The sequence below is a fragment of the Alosa sapidissima genome, chromosome 23 (genome assembly GCF_018492685.1).
Source record: "Alosa sapidissima isolate fAloSap1 chromosome 23, fAloSap1.pri, whole genome shotgun sequence".
Taxonomy (NCBI): Eukaryota; Metazoa; Chordata; class Actinopteri; order Clupeiformes; family Clupeidae; genus Alosa; species Alosa sapidissima.
In genome coordinates this window covers 992,233-1,011,358 of record NC_055979.1, presented here as the reverse complement: position 1 = coordinate 1,011,358, position 19,126 = coordinate 992,233, and the positions used below count along the sequence as shown (strand labels likewise).

General features: G+C 43.1%; 2 protein-coding genes across 3 annotated transcripts in view; both read right to left on the bottom strand.

Moving 5' to 3' along the window:
- ly75 (lymphocyte antigen 75) overlaps positions 1-19,126 on the bottom strand; it is a 33,863-nt gene that overhangs the window by 1,504 nt on the left and 13,233 nt on the right. The window contains exons 12-35 of one of the 2 annotated variants that reach the window (XM_042080112.1): positions 17,717-17,916; positions 16,882-17,024; positions 15,909-15,990; positions 14,468-14,539; positions 13,633-13,756; positions 13,027-13,062; positions 12,654-12,823; positions 12,321-12,388; positions 12,078-12,154; positions 11,116-11,252; positions 10,604-10,709; positions 9,954-10,108; positions 9,610-9,739; positions 9,016-9,239; positions 8,460-8,622; positions 7,896-8,057; positions 5,910-6,032; positions 3,966-4,151; positions 3,075-3,307; positions 2,432-2,609; positions 2,136-2,297; positions 1,426-1,548; positions 1,157-1,158; positions 246-387 (exon numbers count right to left, since the gene is read on the bottom strand). In XM_042080112.1, the coding sequence (XP_041936046.1) occupies positions 382-387; positions 1,157-1,158; positions 1,426-1,548; positions 2,136-2,297; positions 2,432-2,609; positions 3,075-3,307; positions 3,966-4,151; positions 5,910-6,032; positions 7,896-8,057; positions 8,460-8,622; positions 9,016-9,239; positions 9,610-9,739; positions 9,954-10,108; positions 10,604-10,709; positions 11,116-11,252; positions 12,078-12,154; positions 12,321-12,388; positions 12,654-12,823; positions 13,027-13,062; positions 13,633-13,756; positions 14,468-14,539; positions 15,909-15,990; positions 16,882-17,024; positions 17,717-17,916 (3,062 nt within the window). In that variant the 3' untranslated portion in view covers positions 246-381. Of the gene's footprint in view, positions 1-213; positions 388-1,156; positions 1,159-1,425; positions 1,549-2,135; positions 2,298-2,431; positions 2,610-3,074; positions 3,308-3,965; positions 4,152-5,909; positions 6,033-7,895; positions 8,058-8,459; positions 8,623-9,015; positions 9,240-9,609; positions 9,740-9,953; positions 10,109-10,603; positions 10,710-11,115; positions 11,253-12,077; positions 12,155-12,320; positions 12,389-12,653; positions 12,824-13,026; positions 13,063-13,632; positions 13,757-14,467; positions 14,540-15,908; positions 15,991-16,881; positions 17,025-17,716; positions 17,917-19,126 lie in introns of those variants that run through there. The other variant, XM_042080110.1, reaches the window with a different exon arrangement.
- pla2r1 (phospholipase A2 receptor 1) overlaps positions 17,486-19,126 on the bottom strand; it is a 48,382-nt gene continuing 46,741 nt past the window's right edge. Inside the window, exon 31 of the transcript XR_006026715.1 lies at positions 17,486-17,716. The gene's annotated coding sequence lies outside the window, so the exon portion shown is untranslated. The remainder of the gene's footprint in view (positions 17,717-19,126) is intronic.

Sequence of the window (19,126 nt, the reverse complement as noted above, 5' to 3'; positions counted from 1 at the left end):
GAATGAGTTCAGACTGCACTTTCGTAGAGACTGAACCTTCTAAAGCCTTTCTGTAGGCTTCACCTTGTACTCAGAGTCTAAGCTGGATCAGCAGCAAGTATTTGTAAAACACACTTCTTTACACAGGACTTGGGAATTGTACTATATGCAATTAAACAGTGGGATTTTTCGATAATAATCACAGACACAAACATAGATCCATGGGTCACTCACGCATAGGGGCCTTGCAGACGATGCGACTGCGGCTATCTCTGCAGCTGGTCTGTCTCCAGGTGCCTTCCTCATTGGTCAGCATGACAGCGCAGATGTTTGGAAGCAGATAAGTCAACTTTTGATCTTTGTTCCACTTGAAGAAGTCCACTTTGCTGTCGTCCATCCATCTTAAATCTTAACAAAGGCAATATCTAATTATGGCTGTCAATGGCAAAAATTCTGGATGTCCATTAACCAATAAATCAATATTCTCTCAATAAGTATTCCACAAAACAGTGCATACGATATGTGGGGGCCTAGTAGTACACTAGCAGGAATAGCGTTGCCATGGCATAATGAAGCACAGCAACTTTTTAATGGCAATTGGATAAAGAATGGTTAAGATATCAGCTCATTTACTTTATTACAGCGCCCCTAGAGGACAAATTACGGCAATTTCCTTGTGCGTTCTCACAATCAAGTACCAAGTCCCTGTGCCAACTTTGACTTTAGTACATCAAGCCGTTGCTGAGATATGAGCTCACTTTCTATACAGCGCACCTAGAGGCCAAATAATGCCATTTTCCTTGTACATCCTCACAATCGACTATAAAGTACAGTATAGTCTATAAAGATATAGACTATAAATACTGTACCAAGTTTGGACTTCATACATCAAAGCGTTGCTGAGATATGAGCTTACTTCCTGTTTTCAGCACCCTTAGAGGCCAAATGATGCCAATTTCCTAGTGCGTCATCACAATCAGGTACCAAGCCCCTGTACCAAGCCCCTGTAAGTTTGACTTTAGTACATCAAAACGTTGCTGAGACATCTCACTTCGTGTTTTCCCCCTATAGAGGCCCAGTGATTCCAATATCCTATTGTGTCCTCACAATCAGATACCAAGTCCCTATATCAAGTTTAGACTTTGGACATCAAAGCGTTGCTGAGATACGAGCTCACTTCTTATATTGCAGTGCCCATAGGACATGCCAATGCCAACCATGGCAGAAGTAAGTATAATAATAAGAAAACATAGAAACACAATGGGGTCCTGCACTTTTAGTGCTAGGCCCTCAAATACCATCCTTTCCCAATCTCTATGAAAGTCTATGAAGTTAGAAGAAGTCATAGTTTAATTGACTTCCAAAATCAGCTTAAGAAACTGCTACATACTAAACCTCACATGTGAGAGGGGGCTTTCACGTTTAATCGGATTGCTGTTGCCTTACTTTTTGTGTCTGACTCGAGGCCAAGCCACACATGGCTGGTGATGTGGGGGTTGTCCCTGATGTACTTGGAGATGAAATCGTTCTCCACTTCGCTTTTGATGCTGAGCAGGTGTGCTGATGAATCTGTCAATCAAATGTAAGCAGAGGACATTCATGTAAAGGGATATTAATAGTAACACACACACACACACACAGATGTTTTAATTCAGGTCATTTGAAAACCCTAGACAGAAACATCTACCGGTAGACACAAATATCAGACATAGTAATATTCCATTTAATTTGAAGAGGCAAAGAGCTTGTGGTAACTAGACTTCTTTCTATTCTTCTGAGCACTCAAAGAGCAATGGCATTAGGAAGAGCAGAAAGCTTGTACATGAACATGTTCCTCTGTAAAGAGGGTACTTCACAAACTAAGGTCACTCATCAATATGAATACCTGTACAACAGACCTTGTCAAACCTGACCATTTCTTTTGATATTGACACCAATTACCTGTCCAATTTACAAACTATAATTTGAAACTCAAACTCTCATAAACTCTCAATTTATGATACCTGTAAACATAATCTAACATTGTCCATAAATAGACACAATATTTATACTCACACAATCATTTAGCACTTATGCAATTAGTTGTCAATCAGCGTAACTGTCTAAAGTACACAATTCATTAAAAACAAGTACTGCCTCCTGAGATCAAAATCTACCTAGCTCTTTGCAGACTCTCTTGGCGTCGTCAAGGGTGTAGACAGTGAAGTTGTAGAAAGTCATGTCGAAGGCGTAGCAGTGGTCCTCATGTTCCATCCATTGAGCGATACCGTCTGTCTTGGGGCAGCGGTTGGATTTCAGGGCTTTCCGAGGGCTCGTGCCTGTAGATTGTTGTGAGATTTTAACATGTTACAATCAATAATATCAATTAGAAATAATAATAATAAAAACTAACAAAAATAGTGTAGAGTGGCTCTTGACTGCTGATAGGAGGCAAAGTCACCAGCATCCTTACGCTCTAAGGTGCTGTTGTAGCAAAGTGCCCCCTCCATCCTCTCCTGGCAGCTGATGCTCATCCACATCCCGGAGGTGTCCATGAACACACAGCCGTCCACCACAGAGCCTTTGTGGAAACCTGTCGGGATGTAGTCAAACTCAGATCCGTCTGACCACTCATAGTGGGAACCATTACTCTGATTGGTGGGCACAGAGAGAGAAAGAGAGAAAATAAGAGAGAATTTAAATGAAAAATATATGCATTAACACTAAGAGAACATTACAAATACTAAAATATGTACTCTAATGTAAAAACATATTTACTAATATCAATTTGAATGACCACAATCTTACTGTATGATGCACTTTGCCAGAATTAAATGCTAAAATGCTTATTCCAATTTGCTCCATTTTTTTACAGTCGTTTGAAGAGGGGGAGTTGTATATGGACAAAGTCTTAATTTTCTGATTACTCAATAATTGTTCAGTCATAGAAGACAGCCTATGATGACTATTTCTACATTCTGGACAATTATTTCTCATTTTTTTTAATTGACTAAATATATTTAGTGAAAAGTCCTTGAAAAATTTACATCAACTCCAATAACGTCAAATCTGACAAAGGTATTATGTCCTGATCAAAATGAAGACCTGACACTTACGAAGCTCACATCCTGATTGGACAGGCCGATCCAGAGGGGGAACCCATCCCTTTTAGCCATGGCCAGCAGCTCCGTGCCCTGGGTAGCGTTGTGAATGCTGGCAAGATGGCCGCCGCCCCGTGCACATTCCTCCTGAGCCTGGAACCAGGTGAGCTTGCGGCCCACTACGTGGTAGCTGTAGTTAATGTACTTCCTTGCCTCCCATGGAGATATCTTGAATTCGTCCTTGGGATCTTTAGAGGGAAGAATTAAGAATTAGCATTTGTCTCCAATCCTTTGACAAAACATTTCCCCTAACTAAAGAGAGTAACATCTCCTGAAAGGCACAGGTGCCAAGTTCCTCTGCTCAGAGAGAGGCTCCTAATGGCCAGGCCATAATGAATGTGCAACTGAAGCACAACATCCACAGAGCATATGCTGCACCAATATGCTGCTCCTAATGGCCAGGCCATAACGAACGTGCAACTGAAGCACAACATCCACAGAGCATATGCTGTACCAATATGCTGCAACTATAATCAAAGGAATGGCTACATTAGACACAACAGCAGCACATACGCAACATCGGAGAAAAAATGCCATAAAGGTTTTGTTGGCTTGTGCTCAGTGTAGCCCTACTGTAAAGGTTCTGTTGGCTTGTGCTCAGTGTAGCCCTGCTGTAAGGGTTCTGTTGGCTTGTGCTCAGTGTAGCCCATAAGGTGCAGCTATAAGGGTTCCTACTTTAGGAACTTCAGAACTTTCCGTTAGAGGTCTCCATGTGGCCTCCAAGGCAAGGCATTACTGGGATCACTAGTGGACTTGACGACAAGATAGTAGGTCTTGTCTACAATAACAATGGGGCAGATGGCCACAAACTGCAATGCCTCGGACATAAGGGCAAACTGAACTCACTGCGCTCAATCTTGCAAGCCACTACACTCCTTTGCTTGAAGTGTTGGAAGTACTGTTCCTTGGAGAAGAGATCCCAGCTTCCGTCCAGACTAAGACCTGCCAGGAACTGCCCGTTCACCTCCGGCCGACCACCCTTCCAGTTGGAGTACTGCACATATGTGTCATCATACCACTTCAGCTGCTGGGCTGCGGGGGGTAAAACACAGACCTCAGATCAGGGACGTTCAGGCAGACTGTTCTCTGATGACAGTAGTTAATTAAAGAGTAATTAATCCTGATCCAGGGTCATCAAGGCAAGACAGGACATTACATGTGCCAAAAATGTCCAATAGTTAGTTAGTTAGTTAGTAAGTAAGCAAGTCAGTAAGTAAGTATTAATAATAAGCAGGACAGTAGGAGTAGGCTATAGCCACAACACCTATGCGATATTGGCTGCAAATAACCATCATTAGTAACATGTCATTATTTAAGTAATTAACTGAATTCATATTTGGAGTTCAGAGGGTACACTTCTTTACATTATTCAAACTATGCTATCGTAATGTGACGATCATTATTTAAGCAGGCCTACCAAACTGACAGCAGTTTGGTAGACAGCAGTTTGGTAGCGAGTTCCAAATATGTATGGAGCCATCATTTGCCGAAAAACAACCTCAAAGTATGGCACCCAAACTTAGATCAGGTATAGTTGTGTAATTTCTCTTCAAACTATTTGATCTTAGTCCACTCTCATTCAGTAAGTGCTTTTTAATTTGGAAAATATTAGGGACACTTATTCTAAAACATAGGCTACAAAAAGCATGTTTAGGCCATGTCAATTATTATTATTCTGTGGATAAACCATTATTTCCAATCATGGTTTATCCACAGAGCGTATTATAGTATTTCAATGCATAGCCAACACATATAAAACAAGGCACACAATGTTTTGGCGCTCTATAAGTGAAATTAAATTTAAATTAGAAGATAATTTTTGCCATTATCACAGAGTGAAACACGATTCAGCGTGACCATTTAATATGTAATATTGCATATGGTTTGCTCAAAATCATATTAGTCTACTACAGGGGTGTCAAACTCATATTAGGTAGTGGGACAGGTTTGTTGGATGGAGACCTCGTGGGGGCCATCATTGTCATGGTCATTATCATTTTTCTGCATCGGTGTCAGAGTGTTAATTGATGATATCCCTTATGAGCAAACAAGTACAAATAATGAACTGATAATAATGATGGTTTGTACTAGGTTTAATCAATTTATCAGATCATAGAGATAGACGAATAAAGACAACTGGATGTGCATATCTTTTTTTTCTAATTTTCCTTACCCAAAACATCTTGGGGGGCGTATGAAACCTGCTGGCGGGCCTGATCTGGCCCCCGGATCTTATGTTTGACACCCCTGCTCTACTACATAAAATAACAGCCTGGTCGAGTGTTATATGGGGTTTAAAACTGGTTTGAAAGCTACAACCATGTTTTCGTGTTTTCATGAATTTAATTGTTTGGAATAGCAGAAGATATGTAAGGCCTATTATTCTTTGAAAGACTATTCAGATGCCCAATATTGAGATTTCAAAAGCTACTGTAATCTCATCTGACACATTCCATGTAAAGGTATTGGTCAATGCTGCGATTGGTCAGCTTTCACCAAACCTTTCATTAATTGAATCTAACCTGGCCCAACCTACTTATTGCGTTTGATCACACCTCCCGCTAGCAATTCAGTACAATACTGTGCATGCTCTACCATATTTGCCGATGTTATATCGCCGCCAAACTCGTACCCATAGTCTCCTAAAGACTAAAGTCCAAAAGTCATTTAGGGAAATAAATAAAGATAAATAAATGAAGATGGCTGAAGAGAATCTTATTAATAAATAATATAAGTCAAAAGGGCCCATGAGCAGCTGAGTGAGGTGCAGTGTGTGGGGCTGGAACTCACTGGCGTTGTCTTTGTACAGCCCCAGCCATACAAAAAAGGCCAGGTCCTTCAGGGGCTGGAGCTTCTCCCGCAGAAACGCATTCTCATCCTCATCCCTGATGGTCAGCAGCACTGCATCTGGGTCTGGAAGATACACAGGTGAAATTCCTACCTCTGAAAATACGAGTTTTCAACTGTCTCGGAGTATCAATTTCCATAAAATAAAACAGACATGTAATAGCTGGGGCAATTAGTAATTGGTTTTATAACTATATGATATTTATCATATATTCTAAAGCAGTGGTTCTCAAACTTTTCACAATGAGTACCACATCAGAAAACAATTGGTTCTTCAAGTACCACCATTATGAACGGCATTAAAATACAGTAGCGTAGGCCAATTTAATATATTATACACTGTACACTGTTTTGCATTGTTGCTGGTAGGTACCATGGAAATTTCACTGGCACTGCTCACGTTGCCAGTAGCACTTGTCCTGGGCTCAATGTCGCAAACTTCAGTTTCTGCTCAACATATTCACACCACTTCAATTTCTAACCAGTCGTGACATACTGGTTAGGGCTTCAGGCTTGTATCCAGAGGGTTGCCGGTTCGATCCCCGACCAGTAGGAATGGTTGAAGTGCCCTTAAGCAAGGCACTTAACCCCTCATTGCTCCCTAAGTGCCGCTGTAGCAAGGCAGCTCACTGCTCTGTGTCTGGTGTCAGCCTATTTGTGCATTTATTTAGTAGATTAAGTGGCAAGGGCTGCATAAGAAAGGTGGGGGAGGATTGGGATTGGGGGGGGGGCACCAACAAGGCACCCAAGAGCAACAGGGGCAAGGAAAAACTCCCTTACTAAGGAAGAAACCTTGGGCAGATCCACGGCTCAAGGGGCTAACCCAACTGCCAGGGGTCATCTCCTAGTGAAGATGTGTGTGTGGGCGGGAGGGGAGTGGAGCAGTGACTGTGTGTGTGTGTGTGTGTGTGTGGGTAGGTGAGGGCACTGTGCTGTAAGTATGTAGAGGATGTGTGTTGGAGAAGATCCTGAAGACAATGTGCTGTGTATGTAGGGAGGGGGGGGGGGGGGCAGTGTGCAGCAATTATGTAGAGGAGGCTTACTGTAGCAAGCAGTGCGCTGTATGTATGTGAGGTGATGACAGTGATGATGTAAGTGTGTGGGTTTTTTGTGTGTGTGTTGGGGATGGGGGTGGGGGCAGAAAGCTAGGCAATCAAGGACATGGGTAGATAGATTGAGGAGAAATCAAAAATAATAAATAAAAAGTTCTATGGAGATGTGCAAAAGTTGGAGAAAGTCAGATATGTGTGTGTGTGTGTGTGTGTGTGTGTGTGTGTGTGTGTGTGTGTTTTTTGACGTGTGATGAAATAATAGTGTGAGTTCAGGGTTGGGAAATGTTTGAGAGTGCTGAGGAGTGAATGTGTGCAAAGTCAGTATAGTGTGAGTTCAGAGTTCGGATGGCCTGGGGATAAAAACTTCTCCTGAGTCTCTCAGTTCTGGCTTTGTGACTACATAGGCGTCTTCTTGATTTCAGTGGTAGGAATAATCCATTGTTAGGATGAGAAGAGTCTTTTAGAATCTTTTGGGCTCTTAGGAGTACTCTTCTGGAATAGATATCTTGTAGAGCAGGGAGTGGAGTTCTTATAGTACGTTCAGCTGAGTGCACTACTCTCTGCAGAGTACTACAATCTCTAACTGTAATCTCTAAATGTTCCATACAGTTAAACTAGCCTAGTAAACCTATTGGCTAAAAATCCTTAACCACACTACTTTTAATTTAAAATAGCTTGTCTTTCATGAAAATAGTATATTTACTCTTGATATATAATTTGAAGTGATTATTTTCACTCCTGGAGTACCACTAGAAAGAGTCTGCATACCACAGTTTGAGAACCACTGCTCTACTTCTTTGGAAGTGTATAAGGCCAGATATGTCTGTTAGACTTCCACACATCCAGGCCAGTGGGTGTGCAGCAGGGCTTCACTCACGGAGCTGCAGGCATGTCTGCTGGAATTGGCCTCTCTCCTGGTGCTCCCATCTGGAGTGCACCAGCTGGAAGGTGTAGCAGTTGTCTTTGTAGGGGAACCAGTTGGGGCCGTTGCCCTTGTGGGGGCAGAGCCTGGAGGTGTGCTCCGGGGTGATGACGTCTTCTACAATTCAGGATATTTGGGGAGATATGTTACTATACTGACCTCATTCCACCTCATGACTAACTGTTCTTCTTTCCTTGATTGTTATACTAACTAATTTTACATTACATTAAGATAAAATGTGTTTTCTACTGTAGTTAAATAGGTAATATAATAGAGAATGTGTAGCTGTAAGACATTGATATGAATGCCATCCTTTTTTACCACAGTCCCTTAACCAACTACGCCTGGTCTTTCACCGTACCAGTTGTAACTTGGAAGGCTGCAGGATTGTATAGCTCAATATACAAGCTCTCCCTGTTTGCCATTTGCCATTTAAAAGACTACAGGAAACCTCTCTGAGTCCTTAAAAGAAACTCTCTCTATCCTCTTCCCCAGGATACCCTGCTGTGGCCATCTCACCATGGGGGATGTGGCAGATGGCTCCACTTAGGCCTTGGCCGCACTCAGTGGCTTTCCAGAAGCCGTCCGTGTCCAGGTAGACACAGCGACCTGCGGTGCTCTCTTTGGACCAGCGGCTAAACATTGTGTGGCTGCGGTCGGTCCACTGGTAGTACTGTCCATCCTGCCATGCACACACACAAGGAAAGTAAGATGTGGTAGTACAAACATGCAACCAATCTACTACTTTCAAATACATAAAACAATTAAACAAACATGGATCACAGAAACTCTGCCAAATCTCTGTCAAAACAGACCAGCTTTAAAGAAAATATCCAACAGAGTCACATTTTACTTGTGTAATCCACCTGCAAACGGTTAATTGAAATTCAAGTTTAGCCTTTAAAATAGGTGTTGAACAAAACTGAACATCACCTTAACCAAACCCAAACCCACCTAGTCAGATTACCAAGTAAAGTGTGACATAAAACAATGCTACAAGTCCCTGTATATAAGGTAACTGTGTAAAACCCTGCATAATACTATTACTGCATATTGCTATTAGAAATGCACGTACGTCCTCACTATACAGGCCGATCCAGAGGGGTTTGCCCAGTCGGCTCACGTTGACCGTCAGCACGGCCTGCTGGAAGGCATCGGCCACACTGGCCAGCTCCATGTTCTGGTTCTTGCAGAGTTCCAGTGCATCGAACCATGTCATGTTCTCCTGCTGCACTAGCTGGTAGGTGTGGTTGAGCACGTGGAAGGTATCCTTGGAGATTTGGGCCACCTCAGGCTTGTCTGAAAGAGAGCAGCAACGCATGACTTCAGGAGAAGTAGAAGACAAGAATGAGGAATGAAATGAGAAAAGAGGAACAGAAAAGAGATGATGTAGTAGATAAACAAATAAGAAATGCAAGACTTGACTAGAATAGAAACATCAAGAACAGAGTGCAAACAGAAGTGCAAGGTACAGAGGGATCTGAAATGGACACGAGAGATTGAAAAAAGACGAGATGTTGGAACTGACATGGCAGTAGACATACTGATATGGTGTGTGAGAGAGGAGATGGAGAGAGAGTAAAATGTCAACAAGTGTGATAACATCCAGACAGACAGACAGACAGACAGACAGACGGTAGGTGAGGGAGGGAGGGATCTGCATGCTTACCTGCATAGTGCTGGCAGATGGACACATTCTGGAAGTCAGTGCAGAAAGTGTAATCCCAGGTGCCCAGCATGTCTGAGTTTGGATCACTGAAGATGTACGCACACAGCTCGAGCGCCTCTGGGGAAAAAGCCTGGAAGAACAGGCAAGGTGACATTATAAACCCAGCAGTTTATATCTCTGTGCCGTTCTGTATCAAATATATGTAGTATCTAATATCAGTATCAGATAAATAATGACTTTATATAGCTCTTCATCTAATATTTCTGAAAATACAGCTCAGCCTCTTAAAAAGCATCGAAAGAAAAAAAGAAAGAAAGAATGAATGAATAAATGGTGGCACTTGCATTGATGTGCATGCGTCGGTACTGCCCATGCACCAGTGGGTGGAAGTTGAGGTAGTCGACGGGTGTGTTGTCTGCCCACTGCATGGTGCGCAACTTGAGCTTGAGGCCGATCCATGTCCTCAGGGGGAGGGAGGGCAGGAGGGTGGTGATGAAGTCTGAGACAGACAGAAAATAATCAAGTGTGCAAATTAGGAGTGAATACGTGACACGTGAGTGAATAAGTGTGTGAGTGAGTGAGTAGAAGTGGTTCGATTTCTGAGAGTGAATGGATGAATAAGAAAGTGTATGCTGTGTGCTCCTTGTTGGTGATCCCCACCCAATCCCAATCCTCCCCCACCTTTTTTATGCAGCCCTTGCCACTTAATCTACTAAACCCCTCTTCTACTGCACTCTTCTACACCCCCCCCATTAATGCACAAATAGGCTGACACCAGACATAATTTCACTGCATTTCTTACTTCCAGTAACTATATGCATGTGACAATAAACTTCCTTGTATCCTTGTATCCTTGTAAGTAGAGTAAGAGTAAGGAAGCAAATGAATCAGAGTATGTGAACCATAAAGCAACAGTGGAAAAGCGTAGAAGGATAAATGGATGGATAGATACAGTAAATAGACAGATTGATAGAGACAATGAGGGTTGGATCACCTTGCTCCACCTGGTCTCTGATGGTGAGCAGCTGGCCTCTAAGGCCCTTGCAGATCTCACCAGCCTTCTTTGCAGTGGTTTCCACAGGCGTGACCACAGTGTAACACTGCCAGGAACACACAAGCATACACAAAAGGGAAATGAAAAAATGACATACTACTGAGAAAATGTAGTGGCACAACCAAGAGCAAAAGGTTCCACAGCATCTCTGTGAGAATGTTCTCTCTCAAAAAGTCACACAAGTAGATGTAGAAAGAGAAGAGTGAAGTTCCATTGTCATTGTCTGGTGATGCTCCATGAGAGTGTGGTGTTTTGGGTGTGTATGTTTAGGGCAGGCTGAGATTACTAGTGTGCGTGTGTACAGTATCTAGGAAGAAGAGAAGATACTATATGTGTGTGTGAGTGAGTTAGAGAGCTACTGAAGTGGGTGGGAGAAAGCGGGAGAGAGAGAGTATTTGTGTGTGTGTGTGTGTGTGTGTGTGTGTGTGTGTGTGTGTGTGTGTGTGTCAGACCTTGTCTCTGAAGGCAACGGAGCCAGCGTCACAGGGTAGGCCCTGAGGATGTGGCCCTATTGGCTGCGCTTCTGCAGTGGTCACATTCAACACCTCGCACACAAATGGTAGCTTTTCTGAGCACCTCTGGTCGTATTCTGCAGAGAAGGACATGTAAAGCCATTAAGGTGTCAAAGAAAGAAAGAAAAAAAAAACCTCACACACCTTACGCAAACACACATGTAATATATGTGTGTACCAACTGCTGCCACACAATTACTGAGATCAAGTTCTTTCTTGTATTTGTTCAAACATAAGCCCATAATGGCTTCAGTCATTACATATTTGTTAACCACTACACTACCACCACCCCAGACGGTGTAGTGAAACTGCACTACAAGCAAACCTGTATTAAAACATTACACTTGTACTGTCACAGAAAATGATGCATTCACTGAAAGTAAGATTGTGTCTGACTACAATTCCAGTTTAGTTTTTACATGGGACATGTGATTCATGTCTGAAAGGACTATACGTGAGTACGATCTTTTCTAGTATAAGACACATTGTGTATTTAAACTGCATGACAATGTTTTATGTACTGACCACACCAATGCATTAAACAAGCTGGTTATCTGTGTCAGGTTATCCACCCCTTTGTAGCTATTTGCTCACTATTCTTAGGTTAACAGTATTTACTGACTTCAATTCACTTGTGAAAATGTCCTAATGCCATTGACATAATGCCACTATCACTTTCATAATACACAAAAACTATACAGCCTAGGTCACTCATAGAGTGAATAAAATCTACAGAAACAATTTCACGTTAGACTAAATGCCACATGGCTATATGGTGCACACAACAACAATGAAAACCAGAGAAAATAATGAAGAAAAGAAATGCATTAAATGTATAGCCATGTAGTAACCTCCTGGCTGAAGACCAGCAGAGCGGCCTAGGGAAGAGAAGCTGCTGTTACCTGGAAAAGCTGAGTCCTGACCGAGGGAGGCACAACGGCCCAGGAAGCCGCTACGATATAAGTGCAACTGAGTGAAACTAGAAGAGGAAGAAAGGAGGGAAAGAGAGAGATACGTGGTGCATTGTATTTGAATTCATATCTATTCATGTTAATAAAAATCTATAATCCAAAGTCTATTTCAGGACAGACAAGCCTCTCCAAACTCACTGTGATATGATAACACAAACAATGAGCAAGACTCACGGTGAGGGCATAGCAGAGCCTACTTCCCTTAGGTCAGCCCACCAATTCAAGTACACAGATCGAGAGAGCTGAAACATACAAGGTAAGAATTACACTCACACACAGAATCGCATATAAACACACACACACACACACACAACAAAGAGAAGAACAGTGAGGTGCACACAAACAGGAAGGCATGAACACATAGAAAAGAAAATCAAAGGTGGAGAAACCCCGAGTGAGATCAAGAGAGAGAGAGAGAGAAAACAATATGTAGGGAGAGAACGGAAGAAAGAAAGAGAGAGCAAGAAAGAGTGTGTGAGAGAGTGACAGAGAGAGGGAGAGAGAGACCTGTTGCATTTTCTGCTGGATGGCCCTAATGGCGTTGGTGCTAGCAGGTGCAGCCAGACGGCTGCTGTTGCTGGAGCAGTACAAGCTCGCCTCCTCATATGATAGCCATCTTTCCGGCTCAAACCAGAACTCCTCTCCGTCCACAAACACCGACGTATTATGGAAGCCCCCTGACGCACACATATAAACAAACACATTTTTGCTTTAAATTTGATTTGCTTTAGATTTTAGATTACAGTACTTTGAATCAAACAATTGTTCTCTTTAGTCCACATGACAACATGTATTATATTGCTAATAGTCACAGTTAGACTTTACAAGACACCACTCAAATAAAACACATACAGGACTCATTTTTGAGCACAAGTCTTACCTGGGTTATACCAAGCAGGGATCTTTGGAGTGGCACCTAGTGGTTTGTAACAAAATAAATAGACAACATTAACATTCTGCTAGGAGCTGGTTGATATGTTGCAAGGTCTGTGTGTATGTGTGTGTGTGTGTGTGATGTTGCTGCCCTTGCACACTATTCCATATATGCCTTTCTGTGTGCATCTTAGACATGTTATATGTGTTTAGGTGTAGGATTTTGCAGGTGTGTGTAGGTGCACATGTGTGTGTGTGTGTGTACAGTATGTGTGTGTGTATGCGTGGCGTGCACATGTGTGTCTCTGTGTGTGTGTGATGTTGCTGCTCTTGCACACTATATATGCCTTTCTGTTTGTGTCTTAGACATTTTTAGACATTTTATATGTGGGATTTTGGAGGTGTGTGTAGGTGCACATGTGTGTGTATATGCGTGCACATGTGTGTCTCTCTGTGTGTGTGTGTGTGTGTCTGTCTGTGTGTGTGTGTGTGTGTGTGTGTGTGTGTGTGTGTGTAGGTGCACATGTGTGTGTATATGCGTGCACATGTGTGTCTCTCTGTGTGTGTGTGTGTGTGTCTGTCTGTGTGTGTGTGTGTGTGTGTGTGTGTGTACCTCTGGGGATCTGACAGGCCCACTCAAGCGGGGCATCACAGTGGAAAGGTGTGGCATAGAAGGGCCGCGGTGGGAGGTCGTGCAGCATGAAGAAGAAGAACAGGTGGAAACTGCCACGCAGGGACTTATGGACAAAACAACAACAACAACAAAACAGAACAAACAAACAAAGAAGCATTCATCACTCACTTCAACCACGCTCACCTGCTCTCTAAGTACCAGTGAAGTATCAGCAGCTTATTACACGGCTCTTCAGAGTGCTGCAGAAAGTTCCATTCACATGAATGGGCCTTCCCAACGTTCGGGCCTATGTTAAATCTATATAATCACCACCAAAGTATATAATCACCGCTGTCAATAGCAACGGGTTGATTAACATCTTTCATATCCCTCCGTTGCGCGTCGAGATTCTGTTCACCCTGTCGGGACTTATTTTCTGATAATTACCGGCAGACAATACATTATCCCTTACATAAAACACGCTGCCACAGATATAAATACAACCTGGACACTGATTCCATTTTTCATGAATAGTAGTACCAAGCTAGGGTATGGTTGACTGGGTATGGTTTTCCATACATCTGACCCAATGCACTGTATTTGGTAATAGTGCTTTTCATGTATGGTTTTTAAGTATTTTCTTTGCAGAGATGGTTATCTAACTAATTGCATGTTAGTTGTCCCCCCCCCCCCCCTCCACACCCCGATAACGTCCCCGTCTCTGCCATCCGCACGATGGAGTGGTATATAGAGTGAGGTATGAGAGACTGTTTGTCTTTGGAAAACTTTGAGAATACTGGTAAGGGGGGAGGGGGTTGGGGTGGTGGAAACTCACCTTGAATGCAGTGCAGTCACGATTATACTCGTCATCCTCATGAATCTCCATTGGGAACATGGAGGTAGACAGCTGAGACAAACACACACACACAATTAATTAATGTGCATCATCAGGAACATTAGTGAATTATTTTGGGCCCTATCATGACATTCTAGTCATCTCACTCGTCAAAAGTCTATTCAAATTTAGTAGGATGTCCAGTTCACATTGGGAGGGGTTTCGTTATCAAACGTGGAGCGCAACAAGGTGTTCCTAGGTTTTTTAATCAGTCATATGGGTGTGTTTGGGGCGTAACATAATTTTAAACCAATGAGAATGACATCTGTCATTCCCTTTAACGGCGCAAAGCGCGATACGTCAAATAAATGCATCGGTATTTTGGCATTCAATGGCGCATTTATAGGAGGCTGCTTGCGAGACCGTATGTAATAGTCATTCTTAAACCATGCTTTACTAAAACCTAGCATAGCCTTCACGCATTTGCACTCGTCTATTATTTGAACTCATTGGCAAAGTGAAACTAACTTCACCAAGGAGTCAGTCAACGACAAGACAATTATATGCAGTTACTTTCACTATTGACTGACAATGGGTTACCACCGAAAACATAGGCTGGAAAAAGCAACACTTACCCTAATGTTGCTCAAATGACTGAATAAAACAACATTTATCCTGCAGAGGAGTTGCTTATATCTCGTGACAGTGCGTCTTCAGCTGTGCTCCGTACTTGTCTCTCGCCTCTCCCCTAATCACTTTTAACCGTCATTACCAATTGGCAAATGATGGTGAATAACTACTCATCATGAGATGTACAGTATTTCGTAATATCTTTATTCTAATTATGTTTCCCATTGTAATCGTGCAATTTGTAATGTTTTGCATGGACGTGCGCTGGTGTGCGTTCATGAATGATAGAAGGATGGTGCGTGCACCTGCCAATATGACTGTTGACATGCTCTTAAAATAGCATATGAACAACTCGCCATTGACTTCTGACCAGGTTTAGGTGGTGTATGATAGCGATTTTTAGACAACGCGCTAGTTCCCTCCCTAGGTTGTTAATTGCCACACCCCTGGGCGTGATGTTTAAAAAATAAACGTGCAAAATACCGAATTCAACTTTGCGCGGGTGAAAAACTAACTTTACGCCATGCGCAGGTGCCCAAAATACAGCCCTGAAGCTTTGTTACTGAATGCTGTGTAACTGTACACTGACAGTATTCCCTGTTTAGCTGTATTCTCTACATTTAGAGAACTATATAATAATGTTACAGCATAACAGGCCAACACAGGACAGGCTAATAACCCTGACAAGTATCAGTCAGATTTTCACTGAACTACAGGGTATAGGGCACCAAATGAGGTCAGATATGCACACACACACACACACACACACACACACACACACACACACACACATACACAGATCTACACTTACCGGTCTGCCGTCGCTCCATTCCCAGGCGTTCTCATTGTTTGGATTTCTGCGGTTCAGCCCAACCCAGAAGTATCGGTCATCACTGCAAGAGAAAAAAGAGACAAACTTAAACAGATCTTGGTACACGCCCACATCCAGTCCAGGGGTGGGGTGGGGAGTGTTGGGGGCCTAATGACTCTGACCAGCAGTAAGGTCAGTGTCATTATGCAGTCAGTAGCACGGAAAAAGAAAATGGACTGATATTTGATCTGGTAATGGTCCTAGTGCTGCTTATCAAGAAGGATCACATTTCTCAACTAAGACTCACACAATGAGCCATCTGCAGTGCTGAGGCACATCCTGTCTATTCATTACAGAATGCATGGAAAAAATCAAAACAAATCTGAGAGATTAAGACAGACTGCTGTGGGATGGAATGTGTTGGAATGACTAGGGGATGTCTACATTATTATATAGGGGATGTCTACATTAGCATTTAGGGCATCTCTACATTATTATATAGGGGATGTCCACATTAGCATATAGGGCATGTCTACATTATTATATAGGGGATGTCTACATTAGTATAGGGGATGTCTACATTAGCATATAGGGCATGTCTACCTGATTATATAGGGGATGTCTACATTATTATATAGGGGATGTCTACATTAGTATATAGGGGATGTCTACATTAGTATATAGGGGATGTCTACATTAGTATATAGGGGATGTCTACATTAGCATATAGGGCATGTCTACCTGATTATATAGGGGATGTCTACATTAGCATATAGGGCATGTCTACATTAGTATATAGGGGATGTCTACATTAGTATAGGGGATGTCTACATTAGTATATAGGGGATGTCTACATTAGCATATAGGGCATGTCTATTTTCTGTCAGCTTAACATCTGTAGAGAGGGAGAGAGAGAGTAAGACAGACAGAGGGAGAAGAAGAGAAAGAATGAGGGAAAAGAGAGACCGTGTACCTGATGGTGTCCCTCATAACAGAGTGTAGTGCGGTCATCTCGTCCACATGTCCAAAACTGGGCAGGTGAGCTCCCAGTGAGCGGCAGAATCCCTCCGCCTCCACCCATGTACGCGTTCTAGTCAACCGCTCCTCATGAAACACCTGCGACACACATACACACACACACAATACCCCCCGCCCCAAACACACACACACACACACAACCCCCCAACCCCCCGCCCCCCAACACACACACAGACACACACAGTGACAGAGAGAGTGTGTGTGGGAGAGAAAGAGAAAGAGTAAGAGAGTTTCAAAAGCCAGATGCTTCCGCTCTTTCATTACACAACTTTAACTCACAGAACATTTCCCAACCTCTGTGTTGCCATCTGTCTCTCTCTCTCTCTCTCACACACACACACACATATTTCATGCACACAAGAGGATGAAGTGTGAAGTGTGTGAGAAGTGATGAAGTGTGAAGTGGCTCTTCACACAGAGCATTTAAGTTACTCTTTTTTTCAGTGTATTTTTAGGCTTTTTATGCCTTTAATTGACAGGATAGTGGAGAATGACAGGAAGTGAGTGGGAGAGAGAGTCGGGGTGGGATCCAGAAAGGACCACAGGGCAGGAATCAAACCCGGGTCGCCGACGTACGGTGCAGGTGCCCCAGCCAGTTGCGCCACGGCTGGGGCCTATTTTAGTTACTCTTTCTAACACCCTTCACTCTCTCACACTCTTTTCTCTCAAAGTCGCTCATTATCCTTCTGTCTGTCACATCTGTCACATGTCATATCTCTCTTTCTCACACGTGTGCGCACACACACATACACACACACACACACACACACCTTGTAGCAATATGGTATTCCAGGTTTGGAAAACCAGTCAGTCGGGCAAGGTGCATTGATGTTAATCTGGGGTACAGGCATCGGGGCCTTCAGGTATTTCTTACAAATGGTGCCAGCTTCAAACAGGCTGCAGTTCTTAATGTACCACTTCCCCAGGGGCCTGTTGGTGGACATCACAGCACAGCCACCACCATTCAGGTCTACACACACACACACACACACACACACACACGTAGAGATGGATGGGGCAAATCAACAATGGCTTAAATACATTATACACAGATATTGTAAACAAAACCCATATCCTTAACACACACACACACACACAATAGAGGAATAACCACACAATGACCTTAAAATATACAATGATGATAACATTACAAGTGAAGTGAATAACACTGCTTACTGATTATCATGGAACCTGTTAGTGTGTGTGTGTGTGTGTGTGTGTGTGTGTGTGTGTGTGTGTGTGTGTGTGTGTGTGTGTGGGGGGTGGGGGGGGGGTGCACATTGATGCACATGGGGAGTGAAGGCTGGCCCATGTTGTCAGATGCAGCAGACCAGTCAGGCTGCCCATGCTGACCCCTGTCCACTCCTGAAAGTGTCAACAATGAGCATCAGAACTGGACCAAGGAGCAATGGAAGAAGAGGGCCTGGTATGATGAAACTTGTTTTCTTTTACATCACATGGATGGCCAGGTGCGCGCACGTCATTTACCTGGGCAACACATGGAATGACACCAGGATCAGAAGAAGGCAAGCGGGCGGAGGCAGTGTGATGCTTTGGGCAATGTACTGCTGGGAAACCTTGGGACCTGCCATTCATACTTTGACACGTACCACCTACCTAAGCATTGGTAAGCCTACATGGAAATAATATTCCCTGATGGCAGTGGCCTCTATCAGGAATGGTTTGAGGAACACAACGTGTTCAAGGTGTTAACTTGGCCTCCAAATTCCCCAGATCTCAATCCAATCGAGCATCTGTGGGATGTGGTGGACAAACAAGTCCAATCGATGGAGGCCCCACCTCGCAACTTACAGGACATAAAGGATCTGCTGTTAACGTCTTGGTGCCAGATACCACGGCACACCTTTAGAGGTCTAGAGGAGTCCATGCTTTGATGTGTCAGAGCTGTTTTGGCAGCAAAAGGGGGGACTACACAATATTAGCCAGGTGGTCATAATGTTATGGCTGACTGAGCACAAATAAACACAGATGAACCTGAGCTAAATGCAAGTGCACGCCACATTAAAGGCATCCAATGCAGTTACATTAAAGCCACATTAAAGGCATCCAATGCAGTTACGTTAAAGCCACATTAAAGGCATCCAATGCAGTTACATTAAAGCCACATTAAAGGCATCCAATGCAGTTACGTTAAAGCCACATTAAAGGCATGCAATATG